Source organism: Ambystoma mexicanum, chromosome 14 (genome assembly GCF_040938575.1).
Source record: "Ambystoma mexicanum isolate Mex_15411 chromosome 14, UKY_AmexF1_1, whole genome shotgun sequence".
Taxonomy (NCBI): domain Eukaryota; kingdom Metazoa; phylum Chordata; class Amphibia; order Caudata; family Ambystomatidae; genus Ambystoma; species Ambystoma mexicanum.
This window is the reverse complement of record NC_090940.1, coordinates 569285792-569307431: the sequence shown is the minus strand read 5'-3', so window position 1 is coordinate 569307431 and position 21640 is coordinate 569285792. Positions and strand designations below refer to the sequence as shown.

General features: G+C 45.7%; 1 protein-coding gene across 3 annotated transcripts in view; it reads left to right on the top strand.

Annotated features, from left to right (window-relative positions):
- The window catches only part of SEL1L (SEL1L adaptor subunit of SYVN1 ubiquitin ligase), a 524285-nt gene that overhangs the window by 104563 nt on the left and 398082 nt on the right, over nucleotides 1–21640 (top strand). For all 3 annotated transcript variants that reach the window (XM_069637930.1, XM_069637928.1, XM_069637929.1), the window contains exons 4-5: nucleotides 16162–16329; nucleotides 16954–17059. In XM_069637930.1, the coding sequence (XP_069494031.1) occupies nucleotides 16162–16329; nucleotides 16954–17059 (274 nt within the window). The remainder of the gene's footprint in view (nucleotides 1–16161; nucleotides 16330–16953; nucleotides 17060–21640) is intronic.

Sequence of the window (21640 nt, the reverse complement as noted above, 5' to 3'; positions counted from 1 at the left end):
CCTAGGGGATGTTTCCCACGATAGAACAGTCTAGGCTGATGTGTCTTGAGGCCTACTATATGCACAGTAAAAGCGAGTGGTCAAATGGCAATCCTCACGGAGATGGGTGTTTCCCTGCAGCTAATGATTTGCCAGTTATGTCATGGTTTGCAAGCAAATGTGCATAGCGGCATCCACGTTTGAATAATAACGAGAAAGGAAATGTATAGTAAGTAGGTCGAGTTGAAGGCAGATTTGTAAAATAGATTCATGCATAGGTAAAGGATCTTGAATTATGTCTTAATCCGTTTGTATTTCATTGCTATGTTCTACGGCCCAGACGTCTTATCAATAACTAATGGTAAATGCTACTACTTGAAACGCTTTCCTTACAACCTACTGATGTTCAATGCGGTTGACCCGCTGTGTGTGTTTGTGTGTTTGTATGTATGTGTGTGTTATTTTCTCAATGATGACGAATATGATTACAAATTGGCTTTTGGATAATCGCCAAGAAGAGTAAGACGTAGGTGAAATAAAAGTGACAGATGGTGTGAGGTTGGTGTAACGATTACTGACATGAGGGAGGAAGGGGTATCGTGGGAATAAAAATATGAGTGGTATAAGGGGAGGGGACATATGTTGGATACCCCACCTAACCAATAATAACGTATGAAGAATTGTGATTTAAAATTGCTGATGGTTTATTTTCCCAATTTGTGAAAGGGAGGTCCTGAAAATAACATTCAACCTTTTATAGATGTAGTGCGTGTTGAGATCTTCCTGGACACTGTACTGCTTTCTCTAATAGAGGATGTGTTGGTGGCATCTTTGTCATTTTAATGTGTGTGATTTTTAACGCGTTTGTGCTTGCCTAAGCAAATTGAGTGACAGTAATGCAGTCTCATAACACATGATCTCCCTCTAGATGTTGTGTGAAGCCCTGCTCGAGAAGCCAAAATAGGAACTTGCAAGACCAGTAATGTCAAAAAAGTAATTGCCGTGATGCGACATATGCGACCTGGGACAATCCCTTCATAACATTTTGGACTAGAAGGTGCAAGGCCTTTTTTTTAATCTGATCACTCCATTCCTTTACCTTCTGTGACCAGAAACATTCACCCTTTACAGAAAGTCTATCCTTGACTATGCCTCCTTTTACTCAGGCTGCGAAGTGACAGAATTAACAATCGGGAGTCTGACCTGGGGCTCAAAGTACACAGAATCCACCAAACTTGAGGATTGCTCAAGCATACACTCAAGCCCTCGTGCATCCAACATTGTGCTGTGCTCTAATTTGTAATTCTCCAAATCTTCCTTGGGGAAACAACCCAATTATCAACACTTTTGGACATATCCTCACACATTTGCAGCACCATGGTCTACCTGATGGGACTGACATGCACCCCTGCTATCAGAAAGCACTCTTTCGCCCCTACCCACCACCCCAGGCTGCATCCCTCCCTGTGTTCGTAGCATCCATTTCCCACTTTCTCTTATCTTCCTCTCACTCGTTTTCTTTCTTCCAGCAGGCTAAGGTCTGTATACCCCCTGGCAGGGGCACAAAACACGACTTCACGGTCAAGCAATTGGCACTCTCAGACAACCAAAAGATTATTAACACAACCTAATTTGAAGATGGTACTTTCTCTCAGAGAAGCACACTGTTACGGCCGTCACTGAAGGTGCTCAATCATTGTCACGCAAAAATTGAAACGATAACGCCCCCGCCCCCAACGTATTTGCAAAATAGCAACATAGGTCATGTCAAACCGTGGAAGCCCTCAGAAAAGAGTCACTGCAGGAATACAACAGGAGATTCAGAGTGCATACAAAGGGGACAGAGGGATAGCAAAAAGTTCTATCTAATACTGCCTTTTTGCCCTCTGGTGATAGAATGCGCTGATGTACCGCTTATCTAACAGTTGATTGAATACAGAAAGGAATATTTACCATATTTCTAGTATGCACCGGAAAAGTGAGTGAAAATGTTTTTTCCTAAGGCAATACCCTGTTGGCAGCATGATGTCATCCACACTGCATGGAGTATGCTACGTGTGATGTGACAAGCAGTAAAAAACAAGCCAGGGTAGTAAATGCACTCAGTAAATCAGTCTACTGAAGGTAAAGATACAATATTAATGACCTGTAGTACTGATCTGATGTGTGTGAATTCTTAATAAAAGATAATCGGAATTATCAGTTTAGTAAAACCGGGTTCTCTAATAACCCATCATGTGCCACGTGAACTTACAAGTTGTTTACGGTTTCAGTCTAGAAACTATGGAAGACAAAAGACGCTTGCACACTATAGCGCGGATGCCTTGGGAAGGTACCTCACTTAGATGTGGAAGCAAGAACGGGTAACTTCTTCAAGTTGTAGGTCTACCGGTTTCAGTGGTATTCGAAGTGAATGTACCCACTTTCTTCAGGGCCTTCTTCACGTCATTCCGGATATGTCTGGAATGTGAACAAAGGATGACCGGTTGCTCCAACCCACCTTATACTGCTATTAAGCCTGTGAATAGATCAGTGGCCCTGCAGGGCTGTAGTGCATAAATTGATTAATTTGTGCAGCCGCTGGCGTTCATTTGTCCATTGGCAAGATGCCTCTGGAGCCAGCCAGAGCTACGTACGAACATACGACCAGTATAGACTACTACAGAGTACACGATACAGGAGGCAAACGGCATCCTAATTCTCAGGCACCAGAGCCCCGGCCGATATTCAACTACACAGCTCCAGAGGCATCCTGGCGATGGTTTGATTGTCCGAGACCCATTTTTCTTGGATCGTCTGCCCTTCGGGGGTTCCACCAACCATTCCGGCCACCCAGAGCTCTGCAGGGTGCTTACCAGTGTCCTCCGGTCGTTTGTTGGTTTCTCTACCTTGCCGTTCAGTTCTCTCTTGGCTTCTCCAGGGGCTGCAATGGTTCTGCAGCGTTCCCCTGTTCTCGGGGTGTGCGTCTCCTGCTGACTGTGCGTACCAGCTTCCTCAACCGGCTGGTTGCCCGTTGCTTCTCCTCCTTTTGCTGGTCCATCCTCAGCAGACCTCGCGGGGACACTTCTGCTGTGGGTAAGAGTCCCGGTCCCCGCTCTCCTGGCTTCTCTGGCCTATCTGGTTTCAAATCTCCCAGTTCCTCCAGGGCGGATCTTTTCACCTTTTGGTTGTCCCTTTCCTCTTTTAGTGATAGGCTATTTTATACCTCCTCTGATGCGGCTAGAACACTAATTTGGTTCTGCGGGGCAATCTGCACAGCTCCACGCCTCTTCTTTGTCTCAATCCCATCTTGGAGATCTTCGGTTGGGACAATTGGTTTTTCCTTTGTCTTAGTATTTAAAGGCTACTCCTTCCTTTGTGGAGCTTACACTCTTCATAATCCCAGTACTTCCTACACTGATGGATATAGAAAAACATACAGGAATATTAGGGATGGTGTTGGTGTGGTGGGGGTAGGAAGGTGGGTTATGGGGATACCATGTTCTTTCCAGGTCGTCTCTAATCCCATAGGGGGTTTCCTTCCCCATGAGATCCACCCGCTGAGTACCACTCCCATGGGGACTATCTGGTTTCCGGCCTCACCTTCCTTGCCTCAGGGGCTCCCCCTCTGGGAGAAGCGACGACATCCAAAGATTTGCCACAAGGGGTAGTATATTGATTGAATTATTTTTCGTCAAACTATTTTAGTTAACATTTTTCTGCTTGTATTCTTTTATTGTGGATTGAAAAATGTAGATTGTTTGGTGGGAGGGGTAGTCATTAGACATGACTCCCATTCTGGAGTGACAAGATCTCTACTACCAGAAGACAGTTGACATTTGTCCTATTGAGGCTTTTCTGCACCGCAGACGTTGTCTTTGGAAATGTTTGAATCATTGACAAAGGTTTGTTGGGATTATCGGTTTTCTTGCTATATCTCTAATCCCGGAAGTTGGGATGACTTGACTCCACTTTCCACATTTTGTTTTCTTTCAGTGTTTCAGCACTGCTCCTGCTCTAATTCAGTATGTGGGAACCCCATTTTCCCACATATTTCCCCTCATCACTTTTTCAGTCTTTAGGCAATGCTTGCGCTCCCGTGCACTCTTCATCCGACATGGGCTCCATATGAAGATTGCATCTTTTTTTGACCCACAGCATCTTTCAATTCATTCTTGTGGTCACGCGTGCCCTTTATCTCCGCCTCCCACTTTTTTGTATCTTATTTACCTCTCGAATGCTGCAATGCATCATGGCTCAAAACCTCTTCCCACATGTATGGAGGAATGGTAACTATGGATTGTGAATACAGTAGCAACTAGGGTGAGTAACTTCTTCTTTCACCGCTCCTAGTTAGGTTAACAAATAAAATGCAGACTCAAACGCAACTTCAGCCCTTATTCTACTTGTCCTCTCCGCAGCCTTCAACACAGTTAGTCATGACACCATAACCAAAACACTAGGGAGACATAGGCATAATAGACACAGAACTACTCTGGACTAAATCATTCCTAGCAGACAGAACAGAAACCGTATGGATTAAACCCTTCAAATCCACTCCAAGAGTTAACGACTGTGGAGTGCCACAAGGATCCTCACTATCACCACTGTACTTCAACATCTACCGGACTCCGGTTATCAGAATATTCAAAAAGTACAACATCACATGCTACAAGTACGTAGATGATACCTAAATCATCTACAAAATCAGACACCCAAGCCGATCATTCAACCCTAATCGAGTGTCTAAAAGAAGTCTTCAACTGGATGACTGCAAACAACCTGAAAACCAACTCAGGAAAGACAGAAATCATGATCTTAACCAAAGACCAAGAGAACGAAACTGCCATCCCGTGGCCAACGGAAAAGGGAACCGCACCATCACCATCTAAGGTAGTAAAAAATCTGGGAGTCATGATGGACAACACCCTAAGCTTAGAACCACAAATAAATGCAACAGTCAAATGCTTTTTCCTTCTCCACACGGCAAGAAGAATCCTACCTTTCCTCTCCTTCACGCACAAAACACTCACTATCGTCGTCCTCATCGTGTCAAGAATCGACTATGCAAACAACCTCTATCTTGGAATACCTCCTGAAGAAACTACAATGGATCCAAAACACAGCAGCCAGTCTACTCCTCAAACTATCAAGAAGAGAACACATCACTCCTTCCCTAAAGACACTACACTGGCTCCCAGTAAAACATTGCATCACCTTCAAAACAATGTGCATAACGCACAGGGCAATTAGTGGACAAGGAGCAGAATTCCTACAAAAGAAAATAACAATCTACAAGCCAACACGACTCCTCAGGTCCAGCAACAAAATCCGCCTGGAACCCGAGACCATACCTCAAGAAAAAACTTGGAGGCACCTCCTTCTACCACTTAGCCGCAAAAACCTGGAACAACATCCCAAAAGAAATAAGAAACACCTAAAATTTAGGAAATTACTAAAAACTTGGTTCTTCAACACCACAGACTCAAACTGAAAACCGAAACAAAGGATAAGGGATGACTAAATTGGAGTGGACACGGACAACCCCCAGAACCAACTAGGAAGCACCCACGCCACCTGGACGAGTGACGCTGGGTAGAGTGGAACACAGGCGACACCCATGGATACGGAGTCAACAACCCCACCCTAATCCCACCCTACACCTGCCCCTTAGTTGCCACCAGGTACCGCAATGTTGTGGAATTGTCGAGATATTGGTAATCGCCACATTAGCTGAGCTGTGGACATTGGCAGGTGCACTGGCCGTATGAGTGGGAAGTGAAGACGGGTAGGGCTCCGAGGGAGGCTGGGGAGGAGGGGACCAGATGTGAAAGGGACCTTGAAGGCCGGACGGACCTAGATCAGGACGGAGGCGCAGGGTTGCTCCCGAGCCCCATCTGGGGAGATTACAGAAGCCCAGCGCCTCAATTCAGGGTAGATATGCCAATTGCTAACCAATTGCACTAACACTTTCCCCCTCTGCATACACCTCTCAAACTCCAAACCTACAGCACAACAAATCGCACAAACTTCATTACATTGCAACAACAAAACCAAAACACACATACTCGCACAACAGTACATGACGACTACCGGCCGCAAACATCCCAGGCCCAGCCAACGGACCCACCGGACTGAGGCCCCCAACAGCACATCACTGCTCTCTTGCACTTTTCCAGCTTCCTCCCACTAACCGCCCCCCCTCCCATCCTCTTTCAGACCCGCCGGAGCACCAGGGGACCACTCCAGTGGTGATAGTGTGCAGTACAAATATCGTTTAACATTAACTTAAAATGCCTGCAATTTTTCAGGTACATGGTAAGTATTTGGCTCTGTGCCCTTTATAGATTCAAGAACGTTCTGATATTGAGCTGTTTTTGGCTACTGATCGTTGGTGTGCTACGCTAATGCATAAAATCATCTTTTTAAAGACTACCATAATTCGGTATTTGTATAGTCATGTTATTCAGTCTTGCGAAACGCATTGTAGTAACGGACAACTTTGCATTGAGACTTTTATGGAAAATTAATTCCCAAACAGTCCGCAGCACACTGTAGGCTTGGTTATTCGAAACCTTGGAAGGTTGCATTCAGGTTGTTAATCTTAATTTCATGATGCTTGCTTGAATCAGAAATTGGACAACAATATATCATGTTTCCATTTTTACACCCAAGATGAAATAATGTGGCATTCCAATGTAATTGCGATTCTTGTTGCAGGAAAAAACAAGAGAAGTTCAAAGCAGTCGTCAGAACTGTACAATATAAGTAGTGGAACTATGTTCCCTGATTGCCCACTCTGCCCTGTGCCAAAACCACTCTTGCCTGCCCCCCAAAGCCTGCTTACACCCAATAAAAACCCCATACCTGGGTCCTGCCTTTCTTCCACTACCCTGTGTTTTGTGTAACCGTAATACATAGACGGAAAGAAACGGTGGAAGTAAATGCATCCTAAACAACCCCCGTTACTTTCAGTCACGGTCTCCCATCATGCAGTTTCATGCACGCTCCACTTTCTAATCACCGACCATTCCCACCATCCTAAGGGACATGCCAAAGACTAAAGCCAACCTTTCCACCCAGCCATTACCTGCACACACAGCTGCGCCTCCAGCAATGTCACATTAAAGTACAGAAGATAAATGCTGATCAATGCAGGTGCATGGCTTTGAGGGGGCTTGAAATGTGCTTTATGCCCAAATATGTTACAGAAATAAACAGCGAGCCCGTGGCTGCAGGATAGCTCAATGAGGTGTGATGTAGGAGCAGACCCAGCAGGGCCAAGGTCTGAAACCCTAGTAAGGGGGCAGCAAAAAACTTACTTTTCACCTCACATACCCTTCTCTGCGTGCAAAAAGTAAGGGAACAACAGATCATTTTACCAAAAAATAGAGGACTGTGTACCCTTCAGATCCTGCCCACTTTGACTCTGGTTTAAAGTATGTGGGCGTTGTAAGATAATACATTCACAGGGATTCAGAGAAAAGGAAAGTGATCAGATTCCGGCAACATTGAGGTGGAGATTGTCCGTGTAGCTGGAGAGCTATTTAAAACGTTTAGGCAGCCCATTGCTCCAAGAGTACACAAGCAGCTGTTCTCTGCTCTGTAACCTCGGTTTGCAAAAGACAGCAGCATAATATCTTGTGGTTTCTTCTATTTAGTAAACATCGAAGCTTGTTTAACAAGTTTTCGAAGCACATACTTGCAAGGCAAATGTACTATCTATGTTCCACTCCCATGTAAAACGAATTTGCGGTTCCTGGTATCTTTTCCCGCACTTGTGTCTCTTTTCCCGCACTTGTGTCTCTTTTCCCGCACTTGTGTCTCTTTTCCTGCACTTGTATCTCTGCTAGCACAGTCTGGTTTTGTCAGTCACTCTTGCCCCTTATCTGCGCTTCCCATCCTCACTTAAAAAAGAACTCTGCTTATCTTTCTCATGCCTTTTAACAATCTTGCTTTTCTCAAGTAAATCCTTCATGATCTGCATAGTCGACTGCCATTTTAGTCCTCTGTGCCCGATCATTTGCTCAGTATGGCCTTCTGTCTTCGGATCAGCTTACAGACACTCAGCTGCTCCTTATCAGCCCTAGCCGGCAGGGGGCCTTGCACAGTCAGGCCTCATAATCTCAAGCACACACATTTACCCCCAAAAATGACAGTGACGACGGAAATTCCGAATATGGAGGAGGCACCCTGATAACCCGGGCGGTGTCCTCCTCAGCCTAATCTCCCTCCCCCTCCTCAGGATGAAGGAGGGGAGGAACTCGCCGAAGCGCACCAAAAGCGGGGGAAAGCCTGCGAAAACGAGGCAGCGTGGCAAAATGGGGAATAAGCCTGTGAAGGGCTACAATGGAAAGGGGCGTGGCTACCCCTCTTTAAAGAAAGCGGGCTTCCCACTGCAGGCAGCATCCAGCCTTGGCAGTGGGACGCCCGCCTGCCAACAGAGGACTTCGTTTTTCCATCCACCCACTCTACAAACAGGACAAGCAAGGAGGCCTGATCGTCGACGTCGCAGGACAGGCGGTGTGGCGGTGTTTGGGCAACCAAACGCAAGAGACAGACTCCGGATGAGCCAGGAGAAAGCTGGAAGGGTCTTCGCTCTTCCCAGACCAGCGTCCCTTGGGAGCCTAAACAGCAGGGGCGTCTGGGGGAACAACAAGGGCTCAGCTTCCTCCAAGGAAACAGCACTCTCCCCGCCCACGAACACCTGCATGGGCAGGCGAGGCTCAAGCGCAAAGGGCTGGGAGAGTTGGGCCTATGATGGACTTTTGGAAGGAAAGGGGGAAGCAGGTTTTTGGACACGGAGCAGTCGCTGCATCTTCTGAATTATTTCCACTATTGTGTGCAGTGTGTTTTATGATATTGTGGAAAATAAATCTGCAGCCTTTTTATGCCAAAAAACAAAGCAAGACTCATGTGACACTTTTCTGGGGGAAAAAGAGGAATGAGTTATTGCTAAGTAATGGGTCCAAAATGGACAGATGCACGGGTTATGTACGAGAACTCGGCTCTACAATGTTTTGAAACCTTTCAAAAGCAATTCTGAAACCAAGATGAAGTATGCATCGCATAGCACATTTGGCAGTCTCTGGGAACGTTGAGTATCCTAGCCCTTGCACCCTTTTGGATATTGTAACCCTGTTTTGTATCTTATGAGGTTTCTGAGTGTTGCAAATGCAACCTTGCAGGTCAACAAACTGAGGACATTGTTTTTGAAACCCCTTTTAAAAGGCATCTCATATACCGGAATTGAGAGAGATGCCAAAAACGCCGAATATTTGCCTGAGAAAAATGTAGTTTCCTTTGTTTTCCAGCAATTAAACTAAGCACAGAAGTGTTTGTGGGCGTGTGCTTTTTTGTTTTTGCATTTTGTTTTTTAATTATCTGTAAAATGCCTCTGTGTATTGTAGTCAGTTGGCAGAAAGCGAGGCACTAGGTTAGTTTCTGAGGGTATTAATGCCGTCTGGAAAGTGTTGGGAAAAGTATCTATAGAGATAAAAGGGTTCTCTTCTGCACCAGACAAAACAAAAACTGTCAAGAAGGTTAAAGCTATAAGGAGCGAATTGTGTCTACCTCACTTTTGCCAAATGGCAACTTTACCGATTCCGGTTGGGCCGCATTTTGTTTTTACAACAGTTTGGCAAAGTTTCATGGGTGGGCGGGGGATGGCAAACATGCAGCACTCGTACTTAAAACTGCAAGTTCTGTCTCAATTGGGTTCCCCCAGCTTCCTTATTCGCAACTCCTTTCAGTGATAATGCACCTAGCTGCTTCTTGGCTCACAAAGCTTGAGCACCCAGCCCTTTGATGGGTTCAGTTCATCTTCACGTTATTTGCAATGCAAGCCAGGAAGACCGGGCCTGGCCCGGCCCGCTTATTACTTCTCCAGTGATGTAGTGTGCTGTAAGATATATCACATTCCCAAAGAGATATTGTGTACTTCTCACGCTGACTGAAATATATACCCTTATGCGCTCAATAAGCGTTGTCTCCCATTTCACTCTTGAAAGCAGTTTCACTGATCCAAGGGAGTCTCGGCCATTCCACCGCCTCTGCCTTCTCGGCTATACATCCAGCCCAACTCCAGGATCTTCAGAACCTTGTTGTATTTGACTCTGTATGGATCTGCAGTCGCACACTGCATCTGACCATGCTTGTTTTTACCAAAGCACCGCTTCACCTTTATATCGAAACACTTTCTCCTGCCCTATAAACCAAAGGGTGTATGTTTTTGGAAAGGTTGTTCTGTTCCATTCATAACTTGGGTCGCACTATTTTGCTCCCATACTGAGCTGCTTCCCGGTAGCTCTCTGCTGTGGAAATTGCACTGGTTGGCCAGCTTCCCTCGGTTGCCGAGTCAATTCCATGCACTTAGATTGTCAGGACTCCGACATTGTCACAGGATTTGTATAACAATGGACTTTGTTAGGCAAGATTGTATGCAGTACCCTGTGGGAGACTACACCAGCCTTGTCCTCTTGGCAATAGTTAACCCAAACTTTGGTATATTCATGTACCACACGAGTTGGTAGAGTGACTGAGCAGCCAAGCTTATCTCAAGAGGTGGTCAATGTGAACTGTAGGGTTGTAATAGAGATTCACGGTGACAAGTATCCAAATAAACACACACTCAAAGTTTCTTGATTTAAACAATTATTTATTAATTTAACAGTCAGTTGAATAAGCCTTGCTTAGAAGGGGGAACACATATGAAACACAATAATATACTTCAAAAATGCACACTCTCAGTTTCAATAAATCAGTAGGTACCCATTTGGGATGGCACACCGAAGCTTCCTACACCCAGAGGTGACTCAAATAACTAGGACACTGTGGACATTGATATATCACTGGCACATTAAAGCAATACTGAGGTTGGTGTCAAAAAGAAAAGATGAGGGAATAAAACTATGCATAACAAATATTCTCAAGCAGGCAAGTACTTTTTGAACCCCCTCCCAATGCAAAGGAAATTAACTCTTTTCCCAGCCACACAAGTTATGGAATGTCTGACTTTTGTTGAGGGATAGTGAAGAGGATAGAAGAGTCTTTCAGGGAGCCAGGACAGCCAATGTCAATTGAGCAAAAGTCTAGGTGAGCTGAAGCACTTCTTGAAGGTAAGTAAAAAGTTTTGCACAATGTTTTGAAAATGAAATCACTGTTGGACCACAAGCTGGGAGGCTTGTGAGGGGCAAATCTGCAACAACAAGCAGCTCTGCAAAAGCAACCAAGACCAGTCTCAACTGAGGGCTAGCAAGGCAACACAGCAAGAGGTAAGCACCCCTTAGTTTACAGTACCTTGGGTGTGAAGAAATTGTTTCCAGTTTGCTTCTGTTCCAGTGTAGTATGGTAGCTCCTGTTGTTCCTGGGCCTCATTCGTGGAGACAAGAGGGAGGACGCCCGAGGACTCCTGCACTACGAATTGAAGGTCGGCGGCAGCAATGGGCAACCTTCAGATCAGCGGCACTTCACGGTTTCAGTTTCTCGCAAGTAGCACCACTGCAGTTCTCGGATACCCTATGGACTTTCCTCGCATCTGGGGTCCAGCTGTCTGTTGAGGTGGCTCAGGCTTGGTCAGTCCTGCTTCATGGGAATCCGGAGGATCTTCCTGGAGCTCGGGTCCGACTTGGACGACAACCTCGATTCTGGTGTTCCTCTCCCTAGCAATCTGTTCCTGTAGCAGCAATGGAAGTACAGTCCTCTCCGAGAGGATGTCCAGATGAGTTTGTCTTGGTCGATTGGTCCCAGCAACCCAAGGGGAGAAGTCATCCTTTGCAGGGCTTCCCTAGTCGAGGCGAATTCGGAGCTTCAGCAATGCAGCAGGGCTTCTCCGGGCAAACCTACGGTCCAGGAGTTGCAGCAAGCCTCTCTTCCAAGTAGATCTTCGGATTCCTTCGTCGACTCTGCCTGCCAAGCAAATGACCTCGTGTTTTATGCAGGTTTCTCCCATTCATTCACAGCCTAGCTGTCAATCAACCAGCAGGGTGACTGTCGTCCGAGGACAGCCAGCCGGCCAATCACCTTTGGGTGCATTCCTGTAACCAAGGAGACTAAGCACAAGGAGTTTTGGGCACCTCCCTCGCTTCCTGCCCTGCCAGACATGCTGGAGCCAGAGGCAGGCTTCACTGGTGAATACCAGCAAAAAAAAAACAAACAAAGGGACCAACCCTGGTTTGGCGTGCAGAATAAATCTCAAGAAGGACCTTTCCAACAAGAAATGGCGAAAAACAAAAAAAGACTGGGGCATTTTGACAAAATAGGCACCCATGGGTGCTTTACTGCCGCTGCAATTGCAGCCCGTGGTAGAAACCCTCAATCATAGGGAAAAAGTAAACCACTGCCACCGGCCAATGATTGTAGAAAGGGTAACATATAAAAATGTTATATGAGAAACTAGACAAAGGGGATACTAAGTAACCCTTCCAGCACGCTATTGTAAGATAGTGTGTCTAGGTCTAGGAAGTTATAAAATGTAACTAAAGTCAATTTCACTTCACTGCTATTGGAAACCATAGTTTAACCAAGAGAAGGTATTAAAACCTTTGAGAAATCTGGAAGACTTACCTGTGTCACTGCACTGAAGGTGCTGCGTGACACTATGTAAAAAGATGTCTAATGGAGTTTGTCAGATTCCAAAGTCAAAAGAAATACAGAAGACACATAGACTTAAAAGTACAAAGTTCAGCAAAAGAGCTAGGGGGTCTCTAAGGTGGGAGGAATTTAGCACTAAACTGAAAATTCTCCCTAACAGATTTGTAAAACAGGTTTTTAATGGAAGCTAAACAACTAACAAAATGGAAACATTTAAAAAACGATGTGGGTGATGGGGCAGACATTTCTTTGGGGGGGTTCTGTAGTAACTTTTACTGGGGCCACTACCTTTTTTGCCACTTGTGTTTGTTTTTTTGAGGTTTTCTGATTAATTTGGGTATCCATGTGGACTTCTGTCTGCTGAAGTCCCTGTGCTTGCCACTACGTCCCCTTTTTAGTATATGGGCCTATGGTAGCCTACATGGCTGGTAGGACAGGGGTCCCTCTAAGTCTTTAACACCCTACATTGTTTTTATTGTGCTATGCTGGTAGCAGCTTTGGCTACACCAGGGTTCAAGACGACTTACGACATTAGTAGCCGTGTACCTTTTATGATGACCATTGGGTACTAATGGGGATTTTTAAGTCCTTCTCTTAGCTACTTTGGTTTAGGGGCTTTACTGTGTGAGCTCAGCATGGCACCATCTATAGTGGCTTGAACTGGTCTGTAATACTGCCCTTAACCGTTTTTAAATCCATCTTCCCATTTACTGGCGGTGACGCAGAGGGTTCTAGTGAAACGGCTTGTCCCGTTTACTAACTAAATAAAGCCCAAAACTCCCAACAAAGAAACCATTTTTTTAAATTGGTTTAAAAATAACATACACAATTAAACCTTTTAGCATACCCATCTTCAGTTAACAAATCATCACTATTACTTCCTCATATTCAATAAATTGATTTAAAATAAGACAATTGGGGATAACTGAATTGCATGCGTGTGACCCGCCATGCCAATTGTATTGCTTATGTTCGCAGACTAGTGGCATGCTTAGTGCCTTAGTATCGCTTCTCTAGTGCTCATTTTGAAATTGCAAACAAATGGGATAAAAATGCTCCTTTCAATTCAGAACAATTTCTAGTTAAAACATTGTTTGGATTGCAAGAAAAAGGCATAGTTTTAAAATGAAAATATATTTGTATTTGCCCAAAATATGCCATTAGGGAATAGCTGCTACATACTGTGAGCGGGCAGAAATGAGAGACAGACACAAAGTTATACTGTTTTCAACATTAGACATTTATTAAAGTAAAAAGGGTTGGATAAAGGCATTTCTGTCCCTATCCGAAAGAGTTGCCCTGCCTATGAAAATGAAACTAATTAGGCAAACTGTCCTTGTGTCCAAAACGTATCTTACCCTCACACTAAAAATGAACAACACAAGGTGAAAGATATTTGTGTCTGCTTTAAACGCAACAAAATGATTCCCTTCCCCTGAACTGTTACTGGTAGAATGTTGAGAAAGTTCTGTGCAAACAGTGTTTCTTAAGAGTAGTAGAAAGTCTCTCGTCTAACATTTTCTGAAGGATGATGGAAAGTGTATTTTCCAAGCAGTGGTGTTGTGAGGATGGCAGCAGTGTCTCTTCTACACAGCGACTTTGTAAGGTGGTCTCCTGTATACTGCCAGGGACCTTTGATAATGTCTTTTCTTTTCACAAATCCTAGATGGAATACCTGGTATACTCCCCTGCCAGGAATCCCCCTCTGCGCTTTAGAGATCATGTGCTATACTCTCCTGCCACGTATCTTTCCCCCAAAAGCTTACTGCCAGATGTACCCCTTCACCAGGTCTTCTTGCAGTCTTTCTGTTCTCTTTGTCTTAAGTATAACACAATTCTACTCCTTCACTGGTTACACTCTGTTGACTCCAGGTATTGCTTGTTCCAACTTTCCCCCCATATTGGCTTCTCATCGATGGAAACTTGTTGAAGTTTGGTTTTGTTTATCTTCCTTGTTAGTAATCATTGGCTTGTGGCAATACTTGCTCCAATCTTCCCCATATTGACTTCTCATATATGCAGATTTGTACATATCTTGCCTTTCAATTGCTTCATTGAAGTACACTTGCTTATGACTCATTTACTCCAGGTTTCCCCATATCTATATCTAATATATGGAGACGTGTAAATTCAGTCTTTCTATATTACTTGATTGATATTCACAATAGGTTTTCAGTTGATTGCGTATCTGTCGGTCGCTGCAGCAAAGTGTGTGCTGCAGGAAAGCGTTCCCCGCTCTGCAGACCTTCTCGCGCTTCTCCCGCCGGCTTATCCTTCACTCACTGGTGGAATTGCTGCTCTTCAGCGAGATCACATTACTGAAAGCCTTTCCATTGCGTTTGGATCCTCAGCGGCCCCCTTCAGCAATCACTAAGCTGTACCCGGTTTCTCTCCTCTACGGTAAAAACCGCTTGCGTGTGTCTGCCTCTGATTCTGCTTTCTACTGCACCCACTCTGCATCTCTCCCCCCCTCCCTTTCTCCCGTCCTACTTCTTCTCTACTACCCATTTGAAAAGGCACACCATTTTTAAATGTCCCGCACAGCTGGTTGGCATTACAGCAACTAGTCTCCACATTTAGCTTGGTGTGTTTTCTGCTCCACATTAACTCCTTTCTCCTCTTCCTCGTCCCAGTACTTTTAGTTTTTATGGGAGTTGAGTCCAAATGAGTTTTAGACTTTGTAAAGCTGTATTGCTTTAAATCTTGCTCAAATCACGACTGTCAGAACTAGGAGAAGTTAAGTGAGCATTATGTACATTTGTAGTGTGAATGCTATCCTGCCTAGGGTGTCTGGAAAGAAAAAGTCTTAGGGTTTTACTAATGGAAGGATTGGTGTAATAACCTGCAATGAGGAATCTAGGAATTATAAGGTCTTCTTCACATGGAGGGGAAGACTACCACGTCTCTCCTAATGGGGTCACCACATCTTGCTGACCGCCATCTCCTCTCATGTGATCCTCCCTCATAATGCCGACGACAAAGTCAGGACCAGGTAGCGAATACCGTCCCCTTGCCACATGGGAGGAGATCTTAGGCTGGATATGAGTGATGACGCCACAAGATTCATCAGAATACTTAATCCCTAAACATTTTTTTTTAAAAATGAGCAATTTTGATTTACTCTCCATTTCTCAAACTAGAGAATATAATACTCTTAGCTGAAACTGATATCCGGAGACCTGGTGACAGAACTTGTTTCTCGCGTCACTAGCAGATCCTAAACTCATTTCTTTCATCAAGCAGTACTGTGCCTTTTCTGTTTACTTATTGTCTTGCTCTGCAATCCTCTGGGCTCTGCCTTCCTTGAAAGCAGATGGCAGAGGTCTATTGGCTTTTTTTTCCTCACTTTTTGGTTGTACCTTGAAGCGATGGCTATAATCTGACCAGAGGGTATACCTGCTCAGCTGATGGCTGTTGTAAAGATACCTTGATGTCACAAGAGTGAAGAATGCCTCCTCTCCTTAAATATTTGTATGTAGTTTGAAGGCAGCATACTACTTCATATTAAATAAATGTAACAATAGTGCCCGAGCATCGAGGGCACTGGTGTTGTCCTAGGGTCAGTGTTGGAGGCTCTATTATTACTCCTGTCTTGTTTTGCTGTTTCCCCAGCTGTGACAGCCATTGGTGGTACGGCGAATGGCGAGCCTTGCCAGTTCCCCTTCCTGTTCCTGGACAAAGAATATGCAGAGTGCACCATCGAAGGCAGAGATGATGGAAGACTTTGGTGTGCAACGACGTATGACTACCAAAGGGATGAGAAGTGGGGTTTCTGTGAAAGTGAGTATCCTGTCATTTTGATGTTACCTACTTTCCAGTTGCCCAGTGGGGGGTACAGGGGGGCACCTTTAAAATGACCACTTAAGAAATTGGTTATTCAGATGAGCGCTTTTCTTGAATGTTCTTTTCTAGATTTTATTTAAAAGAAATAATGAGTTGAAAGTGTCGACTGCTTTAAGTTAAATTACCCTGGCCTCAATATGCATTTTAGTTACCCCTCATTCTTTGACATGCCGAACACAACTTGTTAACGGACTTAAAATGCCTGACTGATACAGCGAGTGACCTGTTAATGTCAAGAATAGAGCTAAGATAATCAAGATTGGGCCAAGGGTTCAGCCTCCAGAAAGTAAGGAAGACGGCAAAACTCTTGCTATAACTGGCCAGTTAAAAATAAAAATGAAATACTGGTAGAGCAATTGAGTAGACCGTAGACTCCTAAGGAAAACACAGCTAAAGTGATTTAATCTGTCTCCTACTTTGTCCATTTCATACCATTCTTTATAAACCTTTCACCATTGTTTTATTATCAGACTACTTTTCACTTTCTCTTTTTTTGTCAGGACCTAGATAGTTTCTTTAGCTTCAATAAAAATAATGAAGACTTTTTGTGTTATTTGTTAGCCGAAGAACAGTCTAACAAAAGGAGACATATGCAAGAAGCAGATGATTTATACCAACTGGGCATGAAAATCCTAAACGAGACCAGTAAAAAGTCCCTGAAGAAAGAGTAAGTACCCTCTGTGCAAGAGCCACTTCTCAAATGTCAACATTGGGTCTTTGCGAATTTTAGCTCATACTCCCACTTGTTATTTCTAGAGTCCGATGCAAGAAATGTCTAATGTCTTTTGAGTGTCACAATCATGCAATAATTTAATTTTGTTGAAAGCGTCAGAGAAACAGCCATACCAGGTACCTCCACACACCCCTCCCTGCTCTCTTGTTTAAAATCTGCAGAGCGGCAAGATAGATTATTGCACTGCAGTAGAGATTGCTGCTTATGTATATTTTAGCTTGCATGTAGAATCCAGCCCCCTCATTGTATATAGCCTCTAGGCCGGGGGGGGGAGGGGTAGCGATGATTTTCAGTAGCTCAACAAGTCCCACTGGACTAATGAAGCACTAAATCACTTTAGTGTTATTATACATTATATGAAATTCATGTTGTAAGGGCTTGTACAATATTTTATTAGTCAAATAGTAAAATGAAAGCAGGACGTTCCCTACGTCTGAATCGTAGTTGGTAGCAATAATACACGTAGAGAATATATCTGTGTTAATCATGAGGTCGTATTTGAGGTGGGGTACCAAGTGAAAACTGCAGATTCAAAAACACTTTTCTCGTGAAAAGAGAAGATCTGAGGTGCTATTTTCAGAATACAGCTTACTAAGAATGCTTGTCGTCCATGATATGTTTAATTGGTAGCATACGTTCATTTAAAATGTAAAGTTGGTTAAGAAAGTGAATCACAGTTGCTCTTTGCATTGTCTAGCTGCATTTTTGATGGTTGGAGAACAATGCTTCTTACTGGCCATATTGATTATGATTCTCATGCACAATTGAGTCTTGCCACAAATTGACAGTTCTGCAGAAACTTTATTTATGGTTGATTGGTGATTGGAGGTATAGAACAAAAACTGGAACACTCCACATGCTTATATCATGCTGCCTAATTTACCTCTACTAAGGTAATGGCAGTGTTTTTGTTTTTTTTTTCTGGCTCATTTGGCCCAAATCTATGAACCTAGTTCATTTTGCATGGATTAATACATCACTTGCTCTTCCACTGATATTTTCGTCAGTGGCGTGCAGGGTAAATCTCCCCAACATTTCCTCTGAATCCTTTTACTCCTACGTCTCGTCCCCTTTCCTCCATACTTTTGGGACATTCCTCCGTCCTGTGGGACGGGACCGGAGCATTTTGTAAAAAGCATCACATTTTTCAAAAACGTGTCCTTCCTCTCTTTTTACACGGGGTATCGCTCACTCGGCTGTAACCCCGCCCTCCTTAGCTCCGCCCAACGCATCGCCCATCAGTCTTTTTCTTCCAGTGTCCTCCTCTCCTGCTCCTGCTTAGCAGTCGCGCGTCCGTCTATGCCGTTTCAGTTAGATTTTCCTACTTGTCAGCTTCGCTAGGGCGGACCCCCATCCTCTTTGTTTAGATTGCTTGGGTCTGGACCACTGGTGGGACTTGTGTTTTTACTGCGACTCCCTTTCGGTCTTGACGCTTCAACATCATTTGGAGCGGTGTGGGGAGGTGTTCCAGCGTGCTCCCCCATTGCATTTTCTTACTTTCATCGAAGAAAAGAAGAAATGCCAGGTGAGTTCTTTACATTTTAGAGCACTCCGGCTGGGCGACTCCTTCCCGGGGACTTCCGGGTCCGGGAGGAGCGTCAAAAGCTCTATTACCCGGGTTTGCCCTGAGGTGCCTTCTAGGCCTAAAAAGTGTACCAGAGTTTTCTCAGAGGGTCTCTGTAAGGGGCCTATTGACACCGGATTACTATCCGAGACCCCTCTTGTGGGGGCTATTTGTAGGCCCAGCCCTACTCTGGCACCGGCCCCCTGAGCTTGCTTCGAGGTCTCCCTGGCTGGAGCTTCCCATAAAAACACTGGGGTATGCCCTGAGGCCTCAGTTGAGGCTGGTAGTACTGAACAAAAGTTCAAGGCCCAGGGTGAAAGGGCTTTAGATACCGGGCTCGGGTCAGAGGCCCCTCGTTTGGTGGCTAGGGTGACCAACATTTCTGGGAGGCCTGTTGAGGTTTTGTCGGCGAGGTGTGTTCCTCATCGCTCCCGTTCTAGCAGTGACACCAGACCTGTTGAAGGGGCACGGAGTGAGGTCTTGCACCGTAATTCCTCAGTTACCGGCATTACCGAGGTCCTTCGGTTGAAGGCTTCTCTGGCTGATGGCATGTCTCAAAAACATTCTAGGCCTCGCAGCACCGGTTTGGCCGAGGTTCCTTGTATCTAGGCTAAAATGAAGACTCCTGACACACCTGTGGAGACCCCTGTCTCACTTCAATACGTGTTGCAGTTCTCTTCAGGTGCTGACAAAATGGCGGCCGCTCCCGCCAAGACTACGGCGACCATTTTGGATACCTCCCTTACAACTACGCCATCAGCCCTAGGTGTGGGGAGTGGGTTTTCAGGTGAACGTAGTTTTACTTGTGCACATCCTTTTCGTCCAGTTTGACTGGAATGCTCGGATGCCCTTGCCGCACAATGTCTCACTTCCTGCAGCATCAGCACCCTTGATTTATGTGGACACCAGTGGGGAAGGGCCCTCTTGGCAACCCTCTCCCTTGCGTCCCTGGAATTACTCCGCTCATGAGAGGCCTCCTCCAGTCGCGCCTAAATTGTCGGCGTAGGACGTCTTTTTCAGCAAGTTTCAAACACTAATGCATTCCGACCCCATGAAGGAGTATTTTCGAGGCTTGTTTAGGGAGATATGCCTGCCTGCTCCGACGGTCCCAGCTGCGGCGCCTGTGGTTCCGCCAGTGCTGCCTTTACCGGCTGGACAACCCCTGACTCTTCCTAGCTTGCCTCCGTTGTCCCCATTGGACAAGTCTACAGTGGTGACTGATGCAACTCAGCCTGAATCAGATCTGCTGGACAACGCACAAGAGGATCAGGACAGCGAAGACCAGCCCCACTCTGTCAGAGCCTTTCACAACCGGTGCTGGACATGTGTTTATTGGATGTTCCAGTACCCAAGGCACCCGCTCCGCAGGAGGGCGTGCTTTTGGGGGTGTTCACCTTGTCTCCTTCGGAGCGTACCGGCTTGTTCTTGGAGAAGGACGTTTTGGCCGAGGTCCTTTAAAGTTTGGGAAAAACCACACTGTGGACTGTTTGTCAACAAGAAGATTGACGCACATTATAGGCTCCATTCTTCGCAAGAGGTGGCTTTAGCATTGTGTCCACTCCCCCCCCCCCCCCCTCCTCCACGGTAGTGGCTGCGGCCACTTTACAATCTAGACCTGCTGCAACGTCTACACAGGTTCTGGCTAAAGAGGACCAGCTTCTTGACTCTTTGGGAAGGAGGATTTTCGCTAATTCAGCTCTGCAGTTACGTGAAGCGAACGGAGAATTGGTGTTAGCGGGGGCAAATATGAAAATGTGGAAAGGTCTGTTGGAATTTGAGGAATTTATTTTCGCCGAAAAGCTAGAGGATTTCAGAGCGGGTTTGTCAGATGCTAGGGTCTTGGCGCAGGACATGCTGGAGGCCGTGGCGCATCATGTCGACACCTCGGTCTGCTGCCTCATGCTCGGTGTGGACCCCTCTTGTCAGGCTTGGCTGTACGCCACCAAGTTCTCTAAAGAGGTACAGGACAAGGTTTTGGACCTGCCTTTTGATGGCAAGGAGCTTTTTCATTCCACAACGGACGTTGAACTGACCAAAACTAAGGATAGCACTCAGACCGCCAAGTCTTTGTCGGTCTTGGTGAAACCGCCTTTCACGGCACAGAGAACATCCTCGCAGCTTCGGCCTTCCTCTGGTTTCAGGGGTTTTCTTGACCGCAAGTCCCACAGGGTTGATACCCCGTCAGAAAATTCCCTCCAAAGGCAGCAACGGAGCCGGTTTTTCGTCCATTCCTTAGCCTCCTCTTCAGGTTCAGGTGGCGCTGCCATCGAAAAACCAGCTAAATGAAGTTACTCTGTGCTCTCACGAGACCCTGGTGGGAGGACGCATTGCGTCTCTTTGGGAGGCGTGGCAGACCATCACCGAGGACCGGTGGGTCTTGTCAGTTGCTTGGGCGGGCTTCCCCTTCCCCCTACCTCACCCATTAATCCTCCCTTCCAGCAGTTGGGGTCGGCCTCGCTCTGAGCCAAGATTCAGAAGTTGCTGGATCTCAGGGCGGTGGAACCCGTTCCCCTAGGGGAGCGAGGTGAGGGCTTCTATTCCCGGCTGTTTACGGTGCCCAAACCCAACCAGGCTAGCCTGCGCACCATCCTAGACCTTTCCCAGTTCAATCTCTCTCTACCCCAAGAGAAATTCAAGATGATCACGCCTTGTCAGATAAAGTCCTCTTTGCAGAAGGGCGATTGGCTCAGCATGGCAGTCCTCCAGGATGCGTATATGCATATACTGATCTGGAATCCACATCAGAGATGCCTACGGTTTTCTGTGGGAGAGGAGCACTTCCAGTTCCGAGTGCTCCCTTTTGGCCTCAGCTCGGCACCGCATGTCTTTACGAAGATGTCTGTTCTCGCAGCTCATCTTCGGCTTCAGGGTATCCACGTGTATCCGTCTTTGGACTATTGGCTGCTGTGCAATCCTTGTGCTTCGGAAGCCTCGAGCAACCTTCACTCTCT